Raw genomic sequence first — 19175 nt, 5'->3', positions numbered from 1 at the left:
TCGCTGGGGGTGCGAGATATATATATACAGTATTAACTTCTGCTAACTACTTATGCTACTGACATCTTCTCAGTATAGAGCCCATTTTGGCTGTTGATTAGCAGTGATGAGCAATAGCAGTTATTTTTGGTCTTTAGCAAGAGAACATCATTATATTTTCCGGTTTGAATATTGTCAAATTTTGCAGCATTAAGCATGATATCTTTTACATAGTAAGATTAATTTTAAACTATATCATATATTTTGGGGACACAGCAACATAGTGATCTATACTACTAAACTACATCTGTGTAATAAGAAAACTGTTGATGCACTTTAATTTCTGATAGACTGCAACTATTGTGTATAAAATCATAGAATCTGTGTTCCTGTAAAATGATACCCTCTGTATAGTTTGTCATCATCATTTCCTTCTTTGTTCCATTTGTGCAAGGACAACTGTATTTACTATGACTGAAACATTTCTTGGTCCTACATGAAATACATATTAAACTTATTAATGTTTCTAAATGGTTTTTCATAAATGTAGGTCTTTTATTTTATTGATTTTTTGACCTTCCATATTAGATATTTACAAAACAATCATTTTAGTAAAATGTAACAATTACACTGAACTATGGGCCTAATTCAGACCTGATCACAGCAGCAAAGTTTTTCTCTAATGGGCAAAACCATGTGCACCGCAGGTGGGGCAGATATAACATGTGCAGAGTTATATTTGGGTTGGTTATATTGTTTCTGTGCAGGGTAAACACTGGCTGCTTTATTTTTACACTGAAATTTAGATTTCAGTTTGAAGACCCCCCGCCCAAAATCTAACTCTCTCTGTACATATTATATCTGCCCCACCTGCATTGCACATGATTTTGCTTATTAGAGAAAAATTTTGCTGCTATGATCAGTTCTGAATTAGGACAAATGTTTAATTTCAATTATATCATAGCTCTGTATGTCATTTAAATACTAAATAAAACAACAAAAAAGGGTTGCCAAAGAACATTCAGAAATGTTATGTACACTATTAACATGTCACATAACCATCACCCATACATAGCTTACTTAAACCCTGGACTGCTCAACTTAAACACACTTGCCACCATCTGTCTCCCATTCCATCCATCCAGCTCCTCAGCCCAATTCCTCCATTTTTTGTTTTGCATTTTATTTTGTGATTGTTTTTTTAATGTGTATACAATGCTCTTTTGGATGATAGTATTGTCAAATTCTATACCATGATTGTAACACAAGCATTTCAATAAAGAAAATACAAATGTAAAAACAAATCATCTTAAACCATGTTTTCATAAATCTTCAACAAATATTCTAAATCAAATTGACTAATTTACAACACAGTATTTGTGAATTGCCAGAGTTGGTGATGGTAACTAGGCATAATGTGAGTTCTTAGATTCAGGCTGGAAAATGAGTCACATAGGGGAGAATTTAATTAGGCATGAGGTTTTCACCACAAAAAATCTTGCATCCAATTTTAGATTACCATGGATATGCATGCTCCCAATACCTGCAGTATCCAATTTTAAAAAAGTGGTAACAGGGCTTTAAGCTTTGAAAACCTTGCAGTACAAGCGTAAAAAAGTCTGTACCAGTCTGGTGGTCTCTGGTGGCCTCTCTGGCTTTAAGTGATCCCCTGTCCATCTTTGCACTGGGGAAGGGGCTGCCAGGAGGCAAGGGGGCTGCTGGGATGGGAGGTGGCTGCTGGGAGATGTATTACTCCCAGCTGCTATTTCCGAGGGGGGTCACACACACACACACACACACACACACACACACACACACACACACACACACACACACACCAAGAGTCACACACACTTATGCAAACACACCCACACTCATACATACTTACAGTCACTCTCACGCCCAATGCTAGAGAAGAAGACAGTGCTTCAAAAGGTGAGTAATTACTGACTAATTGTGCTAAATGAAAACTTTCAACTGCCTTATTCCCCACATAGTGGCAAACAAATACAGAAGTTTATAGTTATATCTCAAAGAAAACCAAATCGAGTGTCAAAAGTCTCAAAATACTTTCTAAATATTTCACATTGCTGCATATACAATATATACTGTAATTTATTTTGCACTCCCCAGCATCACAAATGTAAACAGCAGGTGCCTGTCTAATAGACATTCAGATCTTGGATGCCTAATAAAAAAACAACACAGAGTGGTGGCATACTTAAAGAGTGAAAGAAATCACCATAGCATGGAGATACTGTATATAAATAAAAAATATAAATATTATTTTTTTCACATACACTGTTTAGTTAATTGAAACTATGTTAAATACGTTTGACTGCTTGCATACACATATTAAATTATAAAAATGAGCATATCTATAGTATGTCCTATTGATAAAAAGTTGGATAACACACCATGTCAAATTGTATAGCGTTTACCTTTAAATATTTTAGATGTATTAAAACAGATTGTAATACTAAATATGCAATAACTTATAATAAAATTAATCACTTTGGAAAGTTATGACTTGTACCATATTGCTATGTTAGAAAAAAAATGCAATATCACACATTAGTGTATATGATTTAATACATAAAATAGTTAATTCAGAGCAATTACTGTATCTATTATTTAAATAAAATACAAAAATAAAAAACAACTTATCTCACAACTCTGAACCCATTCTCACAATGCAGCACAAATATGACAGAATTTGGTAATATCACCTCAGATTCCATCATTAAACATGAAATATATATCCAAGCAAAAACGAGTCCACCAAAGCTCTTTCACCTACAGTACTTGTTTCTCATTTCTTGTCCACTGCTTAACATACCCACTTGCATATCAGTTTGCTTTTGCTGCATTCTATACACTCCTCCCTGATTTTGTATTATGTCATATTGGTGTACAATACACCCCTTTGGAATACTGCATATTGGTACTGTATAAATAGATGCTAAAAGAACTAGAAATACAGAACAAAACTAATGTATTGCAATTCTTTATAATCTATTAAATTGTCTTATAACATACTCTGTGTTTTTGCATACTTGGGCAAAATTAATAGTCTCATTGAATGACAGCATTGCTGAGCTCATGTACTTTTCTTTTTTTAACAATAGACAAAAATAACCTGTGTTACCAAACATATATTTTTTAAATGTAACCATGTTTTAATAAATGTGATAATGTTTAAGTTGTTAATATAAAAAAACAAGATGGGTAGTAAATAAAAAGGAATAGAACTCAAGTCTAACACACAACATACCAAAAATTGTATGTAAGCTTGGCTCACTTATCTGGTCAACTTTAAGGCCCCTACACCCTTTTATCACATCTAGTACAACCAACCGGATGATATTGATTGGCTTACCTTACCAAACTAGCAAGTACAGGATCTCCAATTCATGTATGTCTAACCCAACAATCCTCCCCCCTCGTCTTAAAATTTTAAACAATATTGAAACCACAGATTGAAGTTTGACCTTACTTAAGACTAATAAGACATTTAACATCTCAAAAATTACAGTATTGTCTCAACAGTTTAAGCTTTACTACTTAGACCTTAAGGCCTAAAAAATATATGCAAAATAAAAATCAGTAGGAAATATATTGTACATATTACTTTTGTTGATGGAATGAATTCTCTCCTGTATCACCTGCACTTTGTGTTTATGTGGCCCCTTTTTTATATTATACCAAAATGTGATATCTCTGCACCATTGCTGAATTTTAACTGTATCCCCTGATTTTAATGGTGCATGAGAAATCAATTGAAAACACTAATAAAAAAGATAAGAACTTCCAACTCATGTATAACACTTACAGTAGTATTGATGACTTTTGAAATTAAATTGCATTCTAAAATACAATAAAGGAAGTCTTTAATCATTTTTATAATAGAATAAAAAAATATCTTGAAAGTAATTAATGGTATTGCCATTATTTTCTGTAATTTATGTTATCCAATAATTTCACAAATAGCTAGGAAAGCATATTGAATACATTAACTAAATCATCCAAATTTATACCATATTAAAACTATTTAGTTTATTACATTTTGAGCTAATATATTCACCATACATTTCAATTCAACATTCAATACAGAAAAAACAATATAAACCTAACATAAATACAGCAAAGATTAAGTAAAGATGAAGGAAATCTTGCAACTCACCTCTGTTGGGTTATTAGTTGTTGTAGGTTCTTCAACATTTTCTTTTGAAATTCCAGAATTATCCATATCAAGAAGACTGTCTATTGGAACACTTGGATTTGGTTTCAGAAAGCTGAAATCACTCTCATTTGAATCCAGAGCAACACAAACATCATAAGAAAGTGGAAAAGGCAAACTTGCAGTACTATATCTAGAAAATAACTGAGGATCCATCTGAGAATAAATGTTTGGATTTATTGAGCTGAAGCTGGTTGAAGGTTCATCTTTCCTGCATTTAGATAGAACAGCTAAAATTACAGTCAACATGAAAAAGAAACAAATCAGTGCTAAGGCTATAACTAAATAAAACTGGACATTTGATTGTGACTGTACATTTGTTGATTGACTTTTTAGGTCTGGAGCAACATGTTGGAAATCCTCAGCAGCAACAAGATTTAACGTAACAGTAGCTGAGAGTGAGGGATCACCATTGTCCTTCACTAAGACTATTAGTTTTTGTCTGAAGTTATCCTTCTCTTGAAAGGTATGTGATGTTCTGATTTCACCAGTATTGTGACCTATAGTAAAATAGGAGGGTTCTGATGTTTGCATAAAATGGTAAGAAAGCCAACCATTGTGCCCAGAGTCAGCATCAACTGCCACCACTTTTGTGACTAGATAACCTTGTTCGGAAGCAAGAGGAACAATTTCAAACATGCCATCACTTTCTGGTGAAGGATACAGAATTTTTGGTGCATTGTCATTCCTATCTATTACAATAATTTTCAGGGTTGTATTAGTGCTCAGGGATGGTAATCCATTGTCTTTTGCAATGATCTGGATTTGAAATTCTTTCTGGTCTTCATAGTCAAATGATCGTTGTGCATAGAGAACTCCAGTGACTGGGTTAATGGACAAGAATGAAAATACAGGGAATTTTTCCACATGTGAGCTAACAATGGAATAAGTGATTTTACCATTTTCTTCGGTATCAGGATCTGTAGCTTGCATACTATACATGGATCCTCCAGGCAAGTTATTTTCAGTAATGTAAGCAACATAATTACTTTTCTGAAACACCGGTGGGTTATCGTTTACATCTGCTATTATCAAACTGATATTTTTTATTGTGGACAATGGAGGAGAGCCTTTATCGGTGGCTACTATAACAATATTGTAGTATGAGATTTCTTCCCTGTCCATAGCAGTTGTTGTAACAATTTTATAATAATGTCCAGAGGATGACAATAGTTTAAATGGTAATGCATCTTTAATCTCACAGACAACTTCACTATTTTCTTCTGAATCTTTGTCATGGATATTAATCAGAGCAACTACTGTTCCTGGCAATGAATCTTCAGAGATTGGAGAGGAGAGGGAATTGAGGGTTATTTCAGGTGCATTGTCATTCATGTCTAATATTTGGACTACCACACTGGCATGAGAAACCAGGCCTCCTCCATCCTGTGCTTGAACAGATATTTCATAAGTTTTCATTTTTTCAAAATCCACAGTTCCTTTAGTTTTTATTTCTCCACTTTTGGAGCCAATTTCAAAAACCTTTAATGCATCTTCAGGAATGTCGCTGAAAGAATATGTTATTTCTGCATTTGAACCTTCATCATTATCAATTGCTTTCACTAAAACAACCAGTGTGTGTAGTGGCATATTTTCATTTAGTATAACTTTATACATCTCTTGAGTAAATATAGGAAAATTATCATTGACATCAGTGACAGAAATTTTTACTTGTGTAGTACCAGTAAGCATTGGACTACCTCCATCTGATGCTGTTAGGATTAGTTCATAACAACTCTGGGTTTCACGATCTAGCGGTTTTTCTAAAATAATTTCAGGATGTTTGATACCATCAGAATTAGTTTTTTCACCCAATGTAAAATATTGGTTGTCACTAAGCATATATGATTTAATTGAATTTGTACTTAAATCAGGGTCTCTTGCCGTTTGTAAAACAAATCGTGCACCTGGTAAAGTTGATTCTACAATATCTAATTTAATAGTTTCAAAATAAAATTTTGGAACATTATCATTTGTATCTTGAATTTCAACCTTGACATTGAAAACATGCAAAGGATTTTCTACAAGCACATCAAAGGTTAGAAAACAGGGATCAGTTGCAGGACATAGTGTCTCTCTGTCTATTCTGTCTTTTATATACAGATTTCCATTGTCTAGCTGCACAGAAAAATATTTTTCTGAAACATGAGAAACAAGGCGAAAATGTCTATCAGAAAGTTCCTTAATATGAAATCCCAAATCCTTTGCTAAGTTACCAACAAATGAACCTTTTCTCATTTCCTCAACAATGGTATAATGGATCTGTGCAGAGCCTGAGTGACAAAACCCTGAAATGAAGAAGTAAAATGCTACTTGCCATCCTTTGTATGCCATTGCTTCATGTGTCTTCATTTTATTCCTTTCTCAAATATATCAGTTCAATTTTCTATGTGCCACTTGCTTTGTAATCCAGAAAAAAAGATTTAGAAGATGAAATGCAATGATGGTTTATTCATTTCTTGTTGTTATTCTTCATGTTATGCTCATCAAATATTGTCTCAAGGTGAAAATCTGAAGTTTTGCAAGCCAGTTGGAAGAATTGATATTTTAAGGTTCAGTTTTATAGAATACAAGCAAATATATTTGGAGTGTGGAGGAGCAACAATGGCTTCTTTTCTTCATGCAGACCTGCAGTGTCTGAGCACACTAGTGAATTCTACATTTATTCTCAATCCCTCAATTTATTGGTAAACAGCGGCGCTCTGAGGTACAAATATGGAATTGCAGCACAAATTTTAGTTTTTTTTAAATCAAAACCTACTGTATTGCTATGAAACAAACTAAATTTTATTATTTTTGATGAGCAGTTTTATATGATTCAAACCTTTGAGAGCACCTGTGTTTGAGACATTTGTTTACTGAGGATTCAACAATGTATTCCCAATTAAACAAACGTAACTGTATTGCATAAGGCATTAAATAGCTAGTTATTATTAAAGAAAAAAAAATAGGTATAATTATTTGATTTTGGTATAAAAACAATAAATATAATTATACATTTGACTTGAGATGATAACAATTAACCACTTAACTGACATGGTCAGATCCCATGCGACCATGCCACCCCACTGTGTCCCACCAGTTTTTGACGAGGAGATCCATCCTGCAGTTCTGCATAATATACTGTTTAAATATTTTCAAAAATACTTTTTAAACTATATTAATTTTTTTTATTAAACAACTATATGAGTGGTTTTGAAGGGAAAAAGTGTCAGTTAAGTGGTTAATTACATAAATAAAAGTAATACATTTCCATAGTTTGTGTTTTTTTTATCTGTTATTCTAATGCATACCATGAATATAATTAAATAATCTTTTCATTATAATGAAAGTTTGATCATGAAACAATAGAGACAATTTTCAAAAATTCGCCCCCGCCAAAAAATATGGCAAAATTGACACCATTACAACCTTATTATAGCTATTTATATAGTCTTAATGTCACATCATTATAAAGCAGGGGAGACCTAGTGGCTCAAAATGTATCGAAAATATTATATTGAAATACAATATTTTCAAAAGGGAAGTTATTTGTTTCTAACTGAAACCATTCTCTCATTGTCTGAGTGAAAAGCACAAGAAGTAAACAAACACCTTTTTTTAGCTAACTAAAAAAAATTACTGAAAATGAAATCTACATAATTTTTGGGAAACTTAGAAGAATAAATCTGCATGAGTGAGAGATATTGTTTATAGACTGCAGAGATAGCTTTACCTTCCCTAATATGCTATTTACATTTCTGCTATTGGTAGTCCCATGTCCTTGCAGAAGTAAGTCTGATGAAATAGATATACAGTTCAGTATTTTTAGATTTACATATGTATGTCAGTAATATATTATGTGTTTGGCTAGGTGTTTCTTAAGCACAATATAGGAATGGTCCAAAATAAATACATCAGCTTGAATAATATTTCAAGGATCAGAACCTTTCTGACCCAGGATGCTACTAAGACTCTTATCCACTCACTGGTCATCTCCAGACTGGACTACTGTAATCTGCTCCTGACTGGCATTCCTGACAAATACCTCTCTCCACTCCAATCTATCCTCAATGCTGCTGCCCGGCTCATCTTCCTCACCAAACGCACTACGTCCACCTCTCCTCTCTTACTAGACCTTCACTGGCTCCCCTTCCCTTTCAGAATCCATTTCAAGCTTCTCACACTCGCTTATAAAGCCCTCACCCACTCCTCTCCCATCTACATCTCTGACCTTATCTCCCTTTACACTCCCACCCGTCCTCTTCGCTCTGCTAATAAACGCCGACTCTCCTGCTTACGGATTACTTCCTCCCACTCCTACCTCCAAGATTTCTCACGTGCTGCACCACTTCTTTGGAATTCCCTACCTCTCCCCCTCAGACTCTCCACCTCTCTACAAAACTTCAAACGGGCTCTCAAGACCCACTTCTTCACCAAACCCAGCCAAATCTCATCCTAAGCCTCTGTTCTACGCTCTCTATGTACCCCAACTGTGTCACCCCTGTCTGTCTACCCCTCCCCTTTAGAATGTAAGCTCTCACGAGCAGGGCCCTCTTCCCTCATGTGCTTATCCTTTCTTACTTTAATAATCTTCAACTGCACCAATTCCATCAGTCTTCTGCCACCTGATACTTATTCCAGTGTCATCTGTACTTGTCCTATACTGTCATCAACTGTAAGTTGCTGTTTTCCTGTTTGATTATTTGTTTATGTACTCTGTAATTGGGCGCTGCTGAACCCTTGTGGCGCCATATAAATAAAGGATAATAATAATAATAATAATAATAATAATAACAACATCACCTTAAAGTGCTAGTGGCACAACCACTAGACCTCAAAGCCAAACCATGCTTTCATTAAAATAGTGATATGTTCTGCAATAGAAGTACAGTTGGTTTTGAAAACATTCCCAAAATACCCTAGAACATGTATACAGTGGCATTGTATAATAGATTGAATACATCCCTTTTTCCAGACCTAAAACAAGCTACATTGTTAGTTGTGTTCAATTTATACAATTGAACTGATCTCTACTGATCCATTCGCACAATACCAATGAGGTATCTATGCTAGTAGCAAAAAGTAAGATGCCATCTGTAAAGAGACATACAGTAACTTATGGGTAGTGTCCTTTATGCAGCTCAAGAATATCTTGAAGCTAGGAGAACTCATACATTTTAAGGCCAGGGTTCGAATAGCCAGTACAAACATAGTAGGGAGGGGAGATAACCCTTCCTAGTGCCATTTGAAATGGAAAAGGTACAGTATCTGACAAAAACCTGTTGCTCAATGGCCTTAGGGTGAGTGGTCAAACATATAGATCTAATTTGAAAGTAACACGTCTCAAAGTGTAATGAAAGCAGTTAAATTACTACTTTGCATAAAAGCAAAAGCAATATTTTATGATCTTGAGACCAGCTTCATAATATCAAGAACTCTGCAGGTACTGTCAAAACTAGAAAATACTGTAGTATTTATAGATGGCTGAAACATGTCTCTATAGTCTTTAATATTGTAATGTAGGGCATTACAGTATGTGTGCTTTGAATTTTAGTTGCCTACAATGCTAGTAATGTTTAATTCTAGTTTCATATATTTTATTTTAGAAATGACACACACTGTCTTCTCAGTAGAGAAAGGGGTGTCCTATCTTTTTCCTATAAAAAGTGCTTTGACATTTAGTATCAGTCAAAACTTTCAAATTAATTGTTGAGGGAATTTGGTTGTATCTGAACCAATCAAAAGAGAACAGAGTACATAAATGAAAAAGGCATCTGAACTGTATTGATAGTGAAGATAAACATATGACCTGCTTTATAAAGAGAATAAATTTTTGGACATTTTCAGAAAAATGGTGATCATACTGTAGTGCCTTCCTGCCCACAGTGACTCCAAAATGAAGACGATGCATGCAGACAAATGTTGGGTATACTCGAGAAGACTAAATAGTAGCCAAGAAAAACCTTTACAGAATGTTCCCAGATGGGCATGACAAGGCTAGCTGGGACTGCCGCTGACAGTTTGGTATACTGTATACAGTAGCAAGTACACACTATTTTGGCCCTTTGTCTAAGCCTGCATTGTACTTATGGTGTACCAGAGGCAAGTACAAATCGGTACATCAGATAAAAATCCTTTTCTAAATCCATTATTAAATGAAGACTCTCCCACACACCGTCTTTCCACTTATCACATAGTTCCAGTAGGCATCTATCAAATCCAAATGCCAAAGATGTTAATAATGCGGTAGATTATATAGCTATTATTATTATTGTTCATTTTTATTATTATTATTATTATTATTAATAATAATAATAACAATAATAATAATAATAATAATAATAATATCTTGACATTTCAAGCTAAGTTTGTTCCCATTTTTACATTTCACTGTATTGCACAATACAGTATTTTTCTATATGTCAGCATTATTACCCCCTCTTTCCCTGTGCTATACAACAGCAACATATAGTACAATACCAACAAGTTAGCACACAGGCGCCAAGGTCTGGCAACACAGGTATCCAATATACAGGGTAAGGTAGAGGCAGGTCAAACTCCAGTTCTAAGGTCTGGCAGCTCAGGTATCTGATACATAAAGGCACAGATTGCAGAATCAGATTCAGAACATCAATGTCTGAGTGAAGACCAATCATCTAACAATTAACCTTATGTGAGGCATCCTTAAATATATCCATATGGATTGAAAGATAGCACTGGTCTGTGCTGGCTCTAATGTGCAGATGCTTGACTTTCCAGCTGTTGCATTCCAAAGTCCAGAAACCCTTTAGTCTCAATGCAGGTGCTAAACCTCTCTCAAGTTGCACTGCTCTTGCGGCAGTGAATCTCACATGCAGGGTCCGGGAATATCAGCATGCTCATGAGGAGCAAACAGTACCACTGATGATGACAATACCTGCCATCTGAATTCCTATATTACTCATGCAAAAAACACAACTGCTTTGTGAAACCTTATTGCAACATGGTTTCCTTAGCTGAGTGCACTATTCACTAAATGCAATACAGTATATGCTGCATTGAGAGCAAAGTTAATTGAGGACACATCTGTTTCTCAAGAAAATCTTCATCTGACATTTCTCAGTCCATCTTAAAAATCTATATTTGAGGTGACTGTATATCTGTTAAATGTAAAATAATGTATTCTGAATTTAGGGACAATTATGGGGTTTATCCTAATAAGTGGTCCACCTTCCATGGTACACCAACAAGCTCCAGTGCACTCTACAGGAGATGGGAAGGGGGCTGTGGCAGCCCATCACTTCTGAAGTGCTAGGTATGCCCCACAGGGAAATTACTTGTCTTAATGTGATGTGACCAGGCACTCATGTTTTATGACCATGCAGTTCTCAGGTAATATGCTGTGGGAAGTGCTGAATGTCCTATATTTTAAATGTTGGGAGTTCTGTTTTCTGACATACAGTCCTCTTCTGTGTAAATAGCCATAAATAACTTAGTATCATTCACAAATAGTTAAAACACTTTTCATGTAGTCTATAAAATTATAAAAATAGACAAGGTTGAATACATATTGCTGTTGGAAGACACTAACTTTGATGTAGAAATAGTGGTCTGTTGCCAAACATAGCTCCTGGAGCACATAAATGCAGGTGAATTATGTGTTACTTTTGTTATATTTAAAGGTGTGCTCTATATAGTACTGCACACCATGTTTACTAGAACTTTGTCCTTTGGCCTCTCTATAAATACTGTTATAAATGTATTTAAGACATTCTCCTTCAACCAATACACCTAGTCTATATTTGTTGGTCCAACACTATGATTAATATAAAATACAACATAAAAGGTAATATCAATACGAAATAAGTATAAACACTAGTCACTAATTAGTTTACTTTTTATCAGAAAATGGCATTCTCCTTTAATGAAAACTCACAAAAGTTAATTTTACTGTACCTTCTTATATGTATTCTGATGTGTCTGTAGTTAACACATCAACTTACATGTATCTGTAGCTGTATCTGAGGAGATGAAACAAAAAACTATTGCTTTACTTCTCTCACCATGCTACAATTTCCCCATCAAGTACAAGGATGTTATGGATGATTATGGAAAGGTTATAAAGGAGTATTTGTTAGTAGTGAATCATAGTAAAATAAATAATAGTATTATTGAAAATGTTGGAATATTTTATTGTACTGAGTTTGCAGGATACGGACATCTGTGTTCGGATATAACAACTTGTGATAATGTATGTGATATGGATGTTACATGTATCAGGTTGGATTGCATGTGACACAAATACATTTAAAGCATATACTGTAGTTGAAAAAGGGTTACATTGTCTGTAGTTAACACATCAACTTATATCCGCTTCCTTTAATATCAATACACATAATACACAGCAATACGGGGCATGCCCCCAAACCTTACAACATTCATACACATAAATGTAAAACAGTAACCTAACATATATTGTATTTGCATACTGTATGTATTATACCATCTGTCTATTAGTGTTTCCTGATATACTGTGTAAGGATAGTTATTGAACATCAATGCTAATGACAATACAACATATTAGAAATGAAGCTACTGTATGTCCTCTATGCAATTTTCTTTGTATACTTTAATGAAATGTCTAATGTTATTCCTGTTAATTGAGAGCAGAAAACAAATGTTGAGTTAAATTTAATTTATAATTCATTATGAGTAGTTATTTAAATCAACATATTTGCCTTAATTTTTGACCCACAGAGCTATCAGTGGGAAGAAATAGCACACTGTTTGATACCGTAACAATCACATTATTGCACATATAAACATTTTCATTATATTTGAAACTGGCAAATTGACTAGATATCTAATTAGCTTTCCTGTGTATGGAGAACTGTTGAAAAAATATATGACTATAGATTTGCAACTCACCTGCTGTAGGCTGTTGGTTATTGAAGGTTCTTCAATGTTTTGTTTTGCTATTCCTGAATTATCAGCATCAAGAAGACTGTCTATAGCAACATTTGGATTTGGTTTCAGAAAACTAAAGTCACTTTCGTTTGAGTCCAGAGCAACACAAACATCATATGAAAGTGGAAAAGGCAAACTTGCAGTACTATATCTAGAAAATAACTGAGGGTCCATCTGAGAATAAATATTTTGATTTATTGAGGTGAAGCTTGTTGAAGGTTCATCTTTCCTGCATTTAGATAGAACAGCTAAAATTACAGTCAACATGAAAAAGAAACAAATCAGTGCTAAGGCTATAACTAAATAAAACTGGACATTTGATTGTGACTGTACATTTATTGATTTACTATTGAGTTCTGGAGCAACATGTTGGAAATCCTCAGCAGCAACAAGATTTAATGTAACAGTAGCTGAGAGTGAGGGATCACCATTGTCCTTCACTAATACTGCCAGTCTGTGTCTAAAGTTATCCTTTTCTTGAAAGATATGTGATGTTCTAATTTCTCCAGTATTGTGACCTATAGTAAAATAGGAGGGTTCTGATGTTTGCATAAAATTGTAAGAAAGCCAACCATTGTGCCCAGAGTCAGCATCAACTGCCACCACTTTTGTTACTAAATAACCTTGTTCAGAGGCAAGAGGAACAATTTCAAACATGCCATCACTTTCTGGAGAAGGATAGAGAATTTTTGGTGCATTGTCATTCCTATCTACCACAAGAATTTTCAGGGTTGTATTAGTGCTCAGGGATGGTAACCCATTGTCTTTTGCAATTATCTGGATTTGAAATTCTTTCTGGTCTTCATAGTCAAATGATCGTTGTGCATAGAGAACTCCAGTGACTGGGTTAATGGACAAGAATGAAAATATAGGGAATTTCTCCACCTGTGAGCTAACAATGGAATATGTGATTTTACCATGTTCTTCTGTATCAGGGTCTGTAGCTTGCACACTATAAATGGAGCCTCCGGGCAAGTTGTTTTCAGTAATGTAAGCAACATAATTACTTTTTTGAAAAACTGGTGGGTTATCATTTACATCTGATATTGTCAAATTTATGTTTTTTATTGTGGACAGTTGTGGAGAGCCTTTATCGGTGGCTACTATTACAATATTGTAGTATGATATTTCTTCCCTGTCCAAAGTTGTTGTTGTTACAATTTTAAAAAAATGTCCAGAGGATGATAATAGTTTAAATGGTAATGCACCTTTAATCTCACAGACAACATCACTATTTTCTTTTGAGTCCTTATCATGGATATTAATCAGAGCAACCACTGTACCTGGTAATGAATTTTCAGAGATTGGAGAAGAGAGAGAATTGAGGGTTATTTCAGGTGCATTGTCATTAATGTCTACTATTTGGACCACCACATTGGCATGTGACACTAGGCCTCCTCCATCCTGTGCTTGAACAGACATTTCATAAGTTTTTGTTATTTCAAAATCCACAATTCCTTTAGTTTTTATTTCTCCACTTTTTGAGTCAATTCCGAAAACCTTCAATGCATCTTCAGGAATGTTACTGAAAGAATATGTGATTTCAGCATTTGAACCTTCATCATTATCATTTGCTTTCACTATAACAACTATTGTGTTGAGTGGCATATTTTCATTTAGTGTAACTTTATATACCTCTTGAGTAAATATAGGAAAATTATCATTGACATCAGTGACAGAAATTTTCACTTGCGTAGTACCAGTGAGCATTGGACTACCGCCATCTGATGCTGCTAAGATCAGTTCATAATAACTCTGGGTTTCCCGATCTAGAGATTTTTCTAAGATCACTTCAGGATATTTCATACCATCAGAATTAATTTTTTCACCCAATGTAAAATATTGGTTGTCACTAAGTACATATGATATGATAGAATTATTACCTAAATCAGGGTCTCTTGCATATTGTAAAACAAAACGTGCACCTGGTGATGTCCACTCAAGAATATCTAACTTGATGAATTCAAGATAAAATTTTGGAACATTATCATTTATATCCTGTATTTCAACCTTGACATTGAAAACATTTAAAGGTTTTTCTACCAGCACATCAAAGGTTAGAAAGCAGGGATCAGTTGCAGCACATAGTGTCTCTCTGTCTATTCTGTCTTTTATATACAGATTTCCATTGTCTACTTGCACAGAAAAATATTTCTCTGAAACATGAGAAACAAGACGAAATTGTCTATCAGAAAGTTTCTGGATATTAAGTCCCAAATCCTTTGCTAAGTTACTAACAATTGACCCTTTTCTCATTTCCTCAACAATGGTATAATTAATTTGTGCACATCCTGAGTAACAAAACCCAGAAATTAAGAAGTAAAATGCTACTTGCCATCCTTTGTATGCCATTGCTTCATGTGTCTTCATTTTATCCTTCTGTGTATCACTGGTTTCAATTCAGTATTCCTTATATTCAAATGGTTTGAATTCCAGAAGAAACATTTAGATAAATAAATGCCTGGTTGTTTTTTTGAATGTCTTGCTTTCAGTTTTCTTATTTTCCAACTCCAGATGTTGTATCAGAGATAAAAACAAAAGATCTTCAACCCAATTTGAAGAGCTGTCATTTGAAAGTTACATTTTATGGATTGCAAACAGATACTGTATATCTGGAGTGTGAATGAGGAACAATGGCTGCAATGTCTGCAGTTCTGCAATGTCTGGTCATAACAGTGAATTCATTTCTTCTGTAAATCCCTTAACTTCTTGGTAAACAGTGGCGCTCTGAGGTACATATGTAGAACTGCAGCAGAAATTAATTTTTTAATCAGTCATAGCTAAGAACTAAACTTTACATTTTTAGAACACATCTAGGCTTTTGACATTTTTTAATTAAGATTATATTTTTTCTCTATAAATTGTATCAGTAGTTAAGAATACAAATACTGTGTGTATGATTATATACATTTATTGTAATAAAAGAAGTTGAAACAATAGAATAAACATGATCACTATGACTAGTAAAAAAAGTGATGTAATTACATATTCTGTGCTGCAAATCTCTATTTTTTTAAGTGTATGGACAATATGAAATACGTGTTAATTTTTATGTTTTCTAAGAGTTTGAGCATCAACAAAATGGATCAGGTACACCATTATTATTTTACTTTGGTTATCTATTTGCCAAACCATTTTAGAGCATATGAAAACCACTGCTTCAAATGACATTGATTAGGAATGGTCTTGCAGCTAATCCAAAGCATATTCTCATTTGACAACCACTAGTATTGCACATCACTTTTACAAGGTCATAAATATACAGATAATGGAATACACTCCATCAAATAACATATGAAAACAATTAACCATAAAACTTTGGATTGTATTTAACAGTATTGTATTTGTAACAGTTTTTGCAATGAAAACGATACTAAACAAACAAACATTTCTGGGCCAACACAAAGGGTTGGTGTAAACATAGTGAACCTGATCCTGAGTCAGATACAGCCTTGTCCATGACTGAGTCTACTGCAGGTAACACATCTGCCACTTTATGCAAATGCCACTACAAAGCACTTCACTAGTGTACAGCCATGCATTTGAATGTGCAAGACTGATGCACATACTGTCAGCATCCATATACTCTGAAATACCATTTTGTGCATCTGTCGGTTTCACCATCAAAGCTTGCACCTGCCCTATGGTGGATGAAGTTTCTCCATCTGAATATGACCTCCTTTGTGAACAATTCTTTGTCTCTGTATATAACCAATATTTGCAATATACCAGTGACACTCCTAAATTACTCCCATAAAATGGACTAGCTGTATAACAACCTCCCAATCATCGCCCATGAATACCCATTACATTTTCAAAACATTTCCTAGACTGTGCATCTCCTGTACTATGTACTATTTGGATGCATGTGCAGTGCAACTTAGGCACATGTGTTGAATCAGAATCAGGCTCAATATTGGAAGCTTTGGCCAGACAAAAATATGGCAGAACAACAAATAGATATCATGATAGAAAAAGTTTCTATTAAGGGGATACAGGAACGATCTTTTGATAAGAGCAATGAAAATACTGCGGACTCAGTTGTTATGTAGGAAAGAGAAAAATAGAGAGAGGGATATGATACCGTGGACCAATCATTTTAACCCACATGGTGGGGCTATTAAAAAAATACATCAGAAATTATGGCCTGTGGTACAATTCAATCCCTCTTTGAAATTGTGTCAAACACAAATCATGCCCTATTATACTAGAGGCCATAAAATATGGGACATTGTGATGAAGACTGATATAACCAAAGATCAATAAGGTACTCAATCCAACTTTTTATACATTAAACCGGGATGTTTTCATTGCTTAGGCTGTATTACTTGTCAGTATTTGACTAATGCAACTAGTTTCAAACATCCGCAGAACCACAAATAGATATCATGATACAACAAATAGATATCATGATAGAATATATACAGGAATGAATACAGGCAGCACTCCAGTACATGTAGCATAAAGTGCCAGTGCCCTCCTAGGCCTCCCTTAGCTCAGGATCCAATATAGCAGTATGGTCAGGCGGCACTCAAAAAAATTTCACAGAAACAAAACTTGCTTCAACGTTTCCAGATTTATTATCTCATCATCAAACTCTGTTAGAAGTGGAGTGCTCTACTGAGCAGTATCAAACAAAATGGTTTCTCTGATTAAATGTCATTCCCTAACCAAGATTGCCACTGATAGAGTATCTGTGCAGGTACAGCACCATCTTGCCACTGTGTATGAGTGACATGATTGAGAAGGATGTCATCCTCTTGGCTTCTAAGATCCACAACTTCATCCTGCTACAACCACTGTTCCAGAACCCTGCACCACTACCTTGTGAAAGTTACCATCTGGTGAATTATCTGCAACCCTGCTCCATTACCAGCTCCAATTTATCACTGAACTAATGAGTGTAACAGTGAGTAGCTTGATTCAGCAGTTTGCAGCTTAATATTAGAAATATTACATATCACTACAAGATTTCCTCCTTTTTTCTAACACATTTTCTGTGTGTGGGCAGCACAAAAAGATACAGCTGTTACAGTTTTTTTTTTAGCAGTTATCAACCATGCAGATAGGTAGGAACATGCATATTAGGATTTTATATATATGTTATATGTGTCATTTGTTGTATCTTGTCACATCTTATTTTGGTCTTAAATCACTGTCTTTTGTACACAAATGTTGAATATCCTCCTTGCTTTTCTAAAGTCTGCTGTCTTTTCTTTTTTATTTAATCAGTGTAATGGAACCAAGACTTTGTAGAGTAATTTAATAAAGGGTAAGTATTATTTTAGTTTAAGGGCTACTGCAGATTTATCAAAGCTTGTAGAGAGCTAAAGTGGAGAGAGAGACCATACTAACCAATCAGCTCCTAACTGCCATGTTACAGACTGTTTGCAAAATGACAGTTAGGAGCTGATTGGTTGGTATTTTATCTCTCTCCACTTTATCTCTCTCTAAGTTCTTATAAATCTAGCCCTTAATGAGAGTGTCTGCAGCAACTGGTTTCTTTTTTATTTTCTCTTACAGTGAATATAGATTGTGAGTTCCACTATGGCAGCACCTGATGTAACTGATATATTCTCTGTAAAATGCTGCAGAAAATGTGTGTGCTATATAATTGTGCTATAGGAACCAGTCCTCCAACTGTTTAGTGTGCAAATAGACAGCAATTTTCTCAGCTTTCCCTGAGGACGAAAAATTTAAGTGAATATTTACAGAACTAAGGAACTAGGAGGAGGTGCAATAGCTTTAAAAAGTTCTTGAAGGTACAAATTGAAATTGTCATGAAAACATAATGTATACAGAAATAATCTGAAATGCCATCTGATACAAAGCTTTACTATAGATAATATTTAAATCTTACTTAAATAAGTTAAATAAGTAAACAAAATTTATTGGAATTATAACCCAAAAATGTTTATAACTCTCACAATTCATACTCCTTATTTAATTGTAAATCCACATCAACCCATAGAAAAAAATTAGTAATGAAATGTGCTCTTTAAAAAATATTCACACAGCTTATGTTTGT

General features: G+C 34.4%; 2 protein-coding genes across 2 annotated transcripts in view; both read right to left on the bottom strand.

The window, feature by feature from the left end:
• Window positions 1–6836, bottom strand: part of LOC134933540 (protocadherin gamma-B1-like) — a 543090-nt gene extending 536254 nt beyond the window's left edge. The window contains exon 1 of the mRNA XM_063928845.1: window positions 4163–6836. Coding sequence (XP_063784915.1) covers window positions 4163–6571 — 2409 coding nt within the window. The 5' untranslated portion in view covers window positions 6572–6836. The remainder of the gene's footprint in view (window positions 1–4162) is intronic.
• Window positions 6837–11834: 4998 nt separating this feature from the next.
• Window positions 11835–16771, bottom strand: LOC134934689 (protocadherin gamma-B2-like). Its single transcript, XM_063930062.1, has 3 exons — window positions 16717–16771; window positions 13109–15438; window positions 11835–11996 (listed from the first exon to the last, which is right to left on the bottom strand). The coding sequence occupies exons 1-3, from the start codon at window positions 16769–16771 to the stop codon at window positions 11835–11837; spliced, it is 2547 nt and encodes an 848-aa protein (XP_063786132.1).
• Between the last annotated feature and the right edge of the window lie 2404 nt (window positions 16772–19175).

Source organism: Pseudophryne corroboree, chromosome 6 (genome assembly GCF_028390025.1).
Source record: "Pseudophryne corroboree isolate aPseCor3 chromosome 6, aPseCor3.hap2, whole genome shotgun sequence".
NCBI lineage: Eukaryota > Metazoa > Chordata > Amphibia > Anura > Myobatrachidae > Pseudophryne > Pseudophryne corroboree.
Note: the sequence above shows the minus strand (reverse complement) of the source record. Positions and strands in the feature narration are given on the sequence as shown.